The sequence below is a fragment of the Sciurus vulgaris genome (assembly GCF_902686455.1).
Source record: "Sciurus vulgaris genome assembly, chromosome: X".
NCBI lineage: Eukaryota > Metazoa > Chordata > Mammalia > Rodentia > Sciuridae > Sciurus > Sciurus vulgaris.
The window spans coordinates 8,341,616-8,351,179 of NC_136471.1; the positions used below are offsets into that span (position 1 = coordinate 8,341,616).

Here is a 9,564-nt window from a genome sequence, read left to right on the forward strand (position 1 = left end):
AAACAATCAAAAAAATTAACAAAATAAAGAGTTGGTTCTTTGAAAAAATAAACAAAATTGATAAACCCTTAGCCACACTAACAAAGAGAAAGAGGGAGAAAACTCAAATTACTAAAATTCAGAATGAACAAGGAAATATCACAACAGACATGAGTGAAATAGAAAACATAATTAGAAACTATTTTGAAAATCTATACTCCAATGAAACAGAAAACCTCAAAGACATCAACAAGTTTCTAGAGACATGTGAATTACCCAAACTGAACCAGGAGGACATACACAAAGTAAAAAAATCAATTTCAAGCAATGAAATAGAAGAGGTCATCAAAAGCCTACCAACAAAAAAAAGTCCAGGACCAGATGGGTTCTCAGCCGAGTTCTACAAAACCTTTAAAGAAGAGCTCATTCCAATACTTCTCAAAGTATTCCATAAAATAGAAGAGGAGGGAACCCTCTCAAACTCCTTCTATGAAGCCAATATCACCCTGATACCTAAACCAGACAGAGACACATCAAGGAAAGAAAATTTCAGACCAATATCCTTAATGAACATCGATTCAAAAATTCTCAACAAAATTTTAGCAAATCGCATACAAAAATATATTAAAAAGACAGTGCACCACAATCAAGTGGGTTTTATCCCAGGGATGCAAGGTTGGTTCAACATCCTGAAATCAATAAATGTCATTCACCTTATCAACAGACTTAAAGTTAAGAATCACAGGATTATTTCAATAGATGCAGAAAAAGCATTTGATAAAATATAGCATCCCTTATGCTCAAAACACTAGAAAAAATAGGGATAGTGGGAACATTCCTTAACATTGCAAAGGCCATCTATGCTAAACCTGTGGCCAATATCATTCTAAATGGTGAAAAACTGAAAGCATTCCCCCTAAAAACTGGAACAAGGCAGGGATGCCCTCTTTCACCACTTCTATTCAACATCGTTCTTGAGACTCTAGCCAGAGCAATTAGACAAACCAAAGAAATTAAAGGGATATGAATAGGAAAAGAAGAACTCAAACTATCCCTACTTGCTGAAGACATGATTATATATTTAAAGGAACCCGGAAATTCCACCAGAAAACTTTTAGAGCTCATAAGTGAATTCAGTAAAGTAGCAGATTACAAGGCCAATGCTCATAAATCCAATGTATTTTTATACATAAGTGATGAATCTTCAGAAAGAGAAGTTAGGAAAACTACCCCATTCACAATAGCCTCGAAAAAAATAAAATACTTGGGAATCAATCTCACAAAAGAGGTGAAAGACCTCTACAATGAGAACTACAGAACATTAAGGAAAGAAATTAAAGAAAATCTTAGAAGATGGAAAGATCTCCCATGTTCTTGGATAGGCAAAATTAATATTGTCAAAATGGCCATACTACCAAAAGTGCTATACAGATTCAATGCAATTCCAATTAAAATTCCAATGACGTAACTTACAGAAATAGAGCAAGCAATTATGAAATTCATCTGGAAGAATAAGAATCCCAGAAGAGCTAAAGTAATCCTTAGCAGAAAGAGCAAAGCAAGAGATATCGCAATACCAGATCTTCAACTCTACTACAAAGTAATAGTAACAAAAACAGCATGGTATTGGTACCAAAATAGACAGGTAGATCAATGGTACCGGATAGAGGACATGGACACAAACCCAAATAAATACAATTTTCTCATACTAGACAAAGGTGCCAAAAATATGCAACGGAGAAAAGCTACCCTCTTCAACAAATGGTGCTGGGAAAATTGGAAATCCATACGCAACAGAATGAAATTAAACCCCTATCTCTCACCCTGCACAAAAATCAACTCAAAATGGATCAAGGACCTCGGAATCAGACCAGAGACCCTTCATCTTATAGAAGAAAAAGTAGTTCCAAATCTTCAACATGCCGGCTTAGGATCAGACTTCCTTAACAGGACTCCCATAGCACAAGAAATAAAAGCAAGAATCAACAACTGGGATAGATTCAAACTAAAAAGCTTTCTCTCAGCAACGGAAACTATCGGCAATGTGAAGAGAGAGTCTACAGAGTGGGAGAATATCTTTGCCACTCGTACTTCAGATAAAGCACTAATTTCCAGAATATATAAAGAACTCAAAAAACTCTACATCAAGAATACAAATAATCCAATCAACAAATGGGCTAAGGAAATCAACAGACACTTCACAGTAGAAGATGTACAAGCAATCAACAGATGTATGAAAAAATGTTCAACCTCTCTAGTAATAAGAGAAATGCAAATCAAAACTACCCTAAGATTCCATCTTACCCCAATTAGAATGGCTATTATCAAGAACACAAGCAACAACAGGTGTTGGCGAGGATGTGGGGAAAAGGTACACTCATACATTGCTGTTGGGGTTGTAAATTAGTGCAACCACTCTGGAAAGCAGTATGGAGATTCCTCAGAAAACTTGGAATGGAACCACCATTTGATCCAGCTATCCTACTCCTTGGCCTATACCCAAAGGACTTAAAATCAGCGTACTACAGAGATACAGCCACATCAATATTCATAGCTGCTCAATTCACAATAGCCAGATTGTGGAACCAACCTAGATGCCCTTCAATTGATGAGTGGATAAAGAAACTGTGGTGTGTGTGTGTGTGTATATATATATATACACAATGGAATATTACTCCACCCTAAAGAATGATAAAATTATGGCATTTGCAGGCAAATGGATGAAACTGGAGAATATCATGCTAAGTGAGATAAGCCAATCTCAAAAAACCAAAGGACGAATGATATCGCTAATAAGTGGATGATGACACATAATGGGGGGGAGGGAAGGGTTAGTGTTAGGGTTAGAGTTAGGGTTAGGGAGGGGGGCAAGAATCGAGGAAGGAAGGACTGTATAGAGGGAAAAGAGGGGTGGGTGGGTTGGGGGGAAGGGAAAAATAACAGAATGAATCAAACAACATTACCCTATGTAAATTTATGATTACACAAATGGTATGCCTTTACTCCATGTACAAATAGAGAAACAACATGTATCCCATTTGTTTACAATTAAAAAAAAAGAACATAAAAACAACAATAATAATAATAATAATAAAACAGCAGATTTTTGGTCTCAGGAGGATGAAAAATGTTTGGTTTTAGGACAGTTCTGAGTTCTGTTATGATCAAAAGCACTGATCTCTCTCCCTTCTCATGAGGATAACTGCTCTCATTTCATATCATTCTTTCCCTCTAAAATAGGGGTGGAAGACAGAGAATAAGATGATGATGCTTTCTGGAAACTTCTTGTAAAGTATATTATTCTTATTTCTAGTGATTCGTTGACTCAGCAGAATTTCAGGAGGCATGGTCCACAGTGAAAAATATAAGAATTAATCTGAGTCTAATGTACCTTGAAACTAGACAATGTGTCCTTTCATTTTGTCAGCCATATATGCATTTTTATCATTTTGCTTTTGTTGTGATCACTAGCCTAGGATACATGAAATCCAAATATGAATAAAAGAATATTTGCACCCTTGATGGATTCATAGTCAGTGGAAGGCGTAGTGATTTTGACAGAGAAAAAGAAAAACGATAATATTAGTATAGTAACTCTTGTAATGGAAGGAGAACTGAGAGCTGTGGGAGGTCAGGAATGGCTAACCCTACCTGTGGGGATGGAGCTTCCAGAAAGGAGGAGGAGGAAAGGAAGGATCAAAGGCCTAAATGTTCCAGAATACTTAGCACTTATTTTCCAGGTGGAAGAAACAGATGGGTAGTCAGAGCATTTCCGGCAGTAGGAACCACCTTAATGTGGAATGATAAGAAGGTAGCGTGTGTGCAGGTACTAACCAAAAGTTAAATATGGCTAAAGGAACTGTGGAAGGCTGTTCAAGGAAGGGAGGGCCAGAGGTGCAGATTGAAGCCAAGACTGTAAAGTAGATGAAAGGAGAATGGAGAGGACAGAGAAGAGGGAGAACTGGGAAAATAAGTAAAAAAGACATAAGAGACTGAACAAAGCTTGCAGACATGGTAATAAAGAAAAACAGAGAAAGAACAGTTTATTTCAATCTCTACATGAGGACTGGGGTTGTGGCTCAATGGTAGAGCACTTGCCTTGCACTTGTGAGGCACTGGGTTCGATCCTCAGAACCACATAAAATAAATAAAATAAAGGTATTGTGTCCATCTACAACTAAAAATTTCTTTAAAATATCTCTAAATGATTGAGAAATTCTGAGTTTTTTGGGTTAGCTAGTATAGAAAACAAGTTCAGTCTCAAATATAAATTAGCAGCAATTGAATCCCAGCAGCCAACTGGCCACTGTGTAGTGCAACAGAGTGATGCTTCTCAGATCTAGGAAGAAAACAATACTTGAATGACATGTATTTGCAGTCTATTTCCCACGCAGTAAATACCAAATTACTGATCCTCTGATGCACACTTAACCAAACCCTGATCTTGTTTTTTTTCTTCCTAGATGGAACACCTAGGAAAGATATGGGTCTACTCTTTTGAAGACAAGTGTATTGGTGTTCTATTGCTGACTAGAAAATAACCACAACTCAGTGACCTAAAGCAATACTTTTGTTATCTCACTTTCTATATAGATCAAAAGTTCTATAGGCATAATTTGTCCAGATACTCTGCTTCAAGGTCTCATCAGATTGTAATGCATGTGACAGCTGGATTTCTGATCTCATAAGAGACTCAACCAGGGAACGGTATACCTCCAAGCTCCCTCAGGTTATTGGTAAAATTTATCTCCTAGTTATTGTAGCACCAAAGTCCCCATTTTCTTTCTGGTTATTGAAAGTGTTGGGCTGGTAGCCGCCGCCCCCGCCCCCAGCCCCGCCCGGCCCAGCGCCTAGCCGAGCCCCGGGCCCAGCATGGCCGCCCCGGAGCCGGCCCGGGCTGCACCGCCCCCACCCCCGCCCCCACCGCCCCCTCCGGGGGCTGACCGCGTCGTCAAAGCTGTTCCTTTCCCCCCAACACATCGATTGACATCTGAAGAAGTATTTGATATGGATGGGATACCCAGGGTTGATGTTCTGAAGAATCACCTAGTAAAAGAAGGTCGGGTAGATGAAGAAATTGCACTTAGAATTATCAATGAGGGTGCTGCCATCCTTCGGAGAGAGAAAACAATGATAGAAGTAGAAGCCCCAATTACAGTGTGTGGTGACATCCATGGCCAATTTTTTGATCTGATGAAACTTTTTGAAGTAGGAGGATCACCCGCTAATACACGATACCTTTTTCTTGGTGATTATGTGGACAGAGGTTATTTTAGTATAGAGTGTGTCTTATATTTATGGGTTTTGAAGATTCTGTACCCAAGTACATTATTTCTTCTGAGAGGCAACCATGAATGCAGACACCTTACTGAATATTTTACCTTTAAGCAGGAATGTAAAATTAAATATTCAGAAAGAGTTTATGAAGCTTGTATGGAAGCTTTTGATAGTCTGCCCCTTGCTGCACTTTTAAATCAACAGTTTCTTTGTGTTCATGGTGGACTTTCACCAGAAATACACACACTGGATGATATTAGAAGATTAGATAGATTCAAAGAACCACCTGCATTTGGACCAATGTGTGACTTGCTATGGTCTGATCCTTCTGAAGATTTTGGAAATGAAAAATCACAGGAACATTTTAGTCACAATACAGTTCGAGGATGTTCTTATTTTTATAACTATCCAGCAGTGTGTGAATTTTTGCAAAACAATAATTTGTTATCGATTATTAGAGCTCATGAAGCTCAAGATGCAGGCTATAGAATGTACAGAAAAAGTCAAACTACAGGGTTCCCTTCATTAATAACAATTTTTTCGGCACCTAATTACTTAGATGTCTACAATAATAAAGCTGCTGTATTAAAGTATGAAAATAATGTGATGAATATTCGGCAGTTCAACTGTTCTCCACATCCTTACTGGTTGCCCAATTTTATGGATGTCTTCACATGGTCTTTACCATTTGTTGGAGAAAAAGTGACAGAAATGTTGGTAAATGTTCTGAGTATTTGCTCTGATGATGAACTAATGACTGAAGGTGAAGACCAGTTTGATGGTTCAGCTGCAGCCCGGAAAGAAATCATAAGAAACAAAATTCGAGCTATTGGAAAGATGGCAAGAGTCTTCTCTGTTCTCAGGGAGGAGAGTGAAAGTGTGCTGACACTCAAGGGCCTGACTCCCACAGGGATGTTGCCTAGTGGAGTGTTGGCTGGAGGACGTCAGACCCTGCAAAGTGCCACAGTTGAGGCTATTGAGGCTGAAAAAGCAATACGAGGATTCTCTCCACCACATAGAATCTGCAGTTTTGAAGAGGCAAAGGGTTTGGATAGGATCAATGAGAGAATGCCACCCCGGAAAGATGCTGTACAGCAAGATGGTTTTAATTCTCTGAACACCGCACATGCCACTGAGAACCACGGGACTGGCAACCATAGTGCCCAGTGACCAGCGGCTTCCCAGGGACTCTCACATCTCGGGCCCCAAATGGACAGATCACCCGAGGAGCTGGAGGGGTGGCCAAGTGGACTATAAAACTCACAGTCCCTCTGAAGAAACCATTGTGCTTTTTGAGACCCTAGCCCCCTTCCTGGATGGAGGCTTGAGGGCCCTGGGACATGTTGTGCTGTCTGATAAGATTGGGTCATCGCTGCCAAGGTGGAGAGCAGTGAGCATGGGGCTTGGGGCAATTTCCAGTGGAGGGCATCTACACCTCCATTTATGCTTGTGGTTCACACATTTAAGTTTACAATGAGATTTTTTTTCCCCTCCGTAGAATTAGATTTTTTTCAACCATGACTTCAAATGCAATCCTAAGAGTTAATGTAGACTTTTTTTTTTTTTCCCAATGAAATGTCTTTAAAGAATGAATTAGCATGGTCTTAAAATATATTTCTGAGGTTACTAGCTGTATTTTGAATTGTAGGCAAAATGCTAAGAAACCCAGTTGGCATTTATACAAAAATGCTGACCTCAGGTGTGTTGTTCTTAAATGTGGCTAATTCTGTAACAGTCTTGATATTTTTCAGTTTATGAATGCACAAACTATTTCTAGAAAGACTTACTTGAACTCAAATCCAAAAACTAATTTAGAATCTTTTTTGCCCAGATCTTTTGAGCTTTACGCCCCAGAGATTTAAGAAAACCTCTAAATTTCAAAATTATGAAGAATTACAGAATTACTCATTTAAGGTACTTTAAAAGAAGTTTGTACATTGTCAAAGTATATTTTAATTCAAACCATGTCTGTAAAACTTGACGTATTTTGTGTATGCATGTTTTCATTTTGCAAATATTTAATATATAGACTTATGATGTACAGGTACAACATGTAGTATAGGTTATTTAGATGTTATGAGAAATTTTAGTTCATTGTGAGTATTCCAGTTGCTTAAATAGCCACCAGGGTGATTTGCTGCTGGCTTTCTATCATTTTTATGTTTTAATGCAAAGGAAATTTTAAAATGTTCTGGAAATGTTTTTGATTAAGCAATGCAGCCTAGAAGCAATGGTTCTTTTCAGTCCTTCAGATGTTAGTGGAAGCATAAGTCAAGACTGCATGTTGAATTTTTTCTTTTGATAGTTACAGAAATGCTTGGTTAAACTCAATGGAACCATGTGCTAATTTTACACAGTTATTGACCTGTATTGATTGCCACTGTAGTTTGATATTTTCCTTTATTTTGTGGCCTGCTTCCCTCATGCCCTGGAATACAATTTGGAGCTCCAGGCAGCGGAACCATCTATTGTTTTGTTTGCCAGAAAGTGCACCCTGTATGGTCTCCTGTCTAAGTTGGAAATATTATGCATGTGCAGGACTATTCGAGTATTTTATAAACAGTAGCACACAATAAATTCCATGCATGGGCCGCTGTTCCTATCTCTGTGTTGGGTTTTATTTGGAAGGTACAGTCTGATTTGAACTTTTTCTGCAAATCAAAAAAATCCTGTTAATGGAGCTGGGATATCCTTCAGAGAAGATTATATCCCAGATATTTTATGGTGATTTGGTGAATTAAATTCTTATCTTTATAAAATTTACCTTCTTTTCCTTAAAGTTTTATTTTACTTGTTTTACATGAACATTAGTAATTGAGCACTAGAGGACTTTGGGTGACTTCTGTAGGCCTCATAGATATAATTTTAAAAATCACTATTTTTGTTGATTTTTAATTGAAAGAAAATGTTCTTGTGTATAATTCTGTTATAGTGATATTGAGAAATTATTGGATGTTTTAGCAATAAGTAAAATATTAATGATATTGGATTTTCTTGTGATCATACTCCTGCTTTTCCATAATCAAAATAAGTATAGGATTTTGTAAATTGAGGAAAATAAAGATATTGTTCACATTTTAAAAAAAAAAAAAAAAAAAAAAAAAAAAAAAAAAAAAAAAAGAAAGTGTTGGGAACTGGCTATTCAGCTCCTACATGCCACCAGCAGTATTGTCCCATGACCTTTGCCATAAGCCCTCTAACAACATGGCAACTTGTATATAGCCAGCACCAGAAAGTTTCTCTGACCTCAGAGAGGACATAGTTGTTCTTTTAAGGTTTATTTTTTTTTCTGATTAATGCACGCCTATCTACAATAATCTTCCTTTCATTTAACTCAAAACTGACTGATTAGGGACCTTAATTACATCTGCAAAATCACTTCACCTTGCTATACTCTGTTAACTATAAGAAAGTTGCAGGTCTTGCCCATACTCAAGAGGTATGAATATTCAGGCATGAACAGCAGGAAGTCATTAGGAGGTACCTCAGGATCTGTCAGCTACACTAATCTCTGCTTTTGGTCATATTTGATAACTTCCAAAATAAAGACGTTATAGATTTGAACAAGACTAGCCATGTATGAAAAAAAGCACACTTGCTTTTGTATTCATTATCTTGCTGGATTTCCATTCATACAAGCTTCCAAATCCCTAATTGTTTAGTCAGCTATTTTGCTGCTGTGATTAAATGATCTGACCAGCACAATTACAGAGGAGGAAAGATTTGTTTGAGGGCTCACAGTTTCAGAGGTCTGAGTCCATAGAAGGCTGGCTCCATTCCTTGGGGCTCCAGGTGAGGCAGGAAATCATGGCAGAAGAGTATGGTGGAGGGAAGAAGCTTGCATCATCAGGAAGCAGAGAGAGAGAGACTCCACTCTCCAGATACAAAATATATACCCCATAGCCATGCCCCAATTCCCACCTCCTCCAGCCACACCCTACCACTTCAATTAATCCCATCAGGGATTAATTCACTGATCTGGTTTAGACCCTTACAACTCAATCATTTCTCCTCTGAACCTTCCTGCATTGTCTCACATGTGAGCTTTTGAGGGACACCACATCTAAACCATAACCCTAATCTCTCACAAAAATCTGGTCCCTAATTAAATGTAAGGTAAGAATGGCCCTTTGAGGTTATCAAAAGAAATTTTCTCCTTCTACCTCAGTCAGCATTTCCCATAGAACTGCAAATCAACAGGACCCCACTGTTGCCAAAGTATCAGTAAGTTCAGATTTACTACACTGAACAAAATGTGCACATTTACCTTAAAGTTCTCCATAGGTATATCCCCAAATTATATCTTAC

The 9,564-nt window shown here is 38.0% G+C and overlaps 1 protein-coding gene across 1 annotated transcript; it reads left to right on the forward strand.

The window, feature by feature from the left end:
- Window positions 1–4,802: 4,802 nt before the first annotated feature.
- LOC306651888 (serine/threonine-protein phosphatase 2B catalytic subunit beta isoform) lies at window positions 4,803–7,858 on the forward strand. Its single transcript, XM_079124791.1, has one exon. The coding sequence runs from the start codon at window positions 4,852–4,854 to the stop codon at window positions 6,424–6,426; it is 1,575 nt and encodes a 524-aa protein (XP_078980917.1). The 5' UTR covers window positions 4,803–4,851; the 3' UTR covers window positions 6,427–7,858.
- The last annotated feature ends 1,706 nt before the right edge of the window (window positions 7,859–9,564 follow it).

Coding starts and splice junctions, on each gene's coding strand:
- LOC306651888 (XM_079124791.1), top strand. CDS start 4,852: ATGGCCGCCCCGGAGCCGGCCCGGGCTGCACCGCCCCCACCCCCGCCC.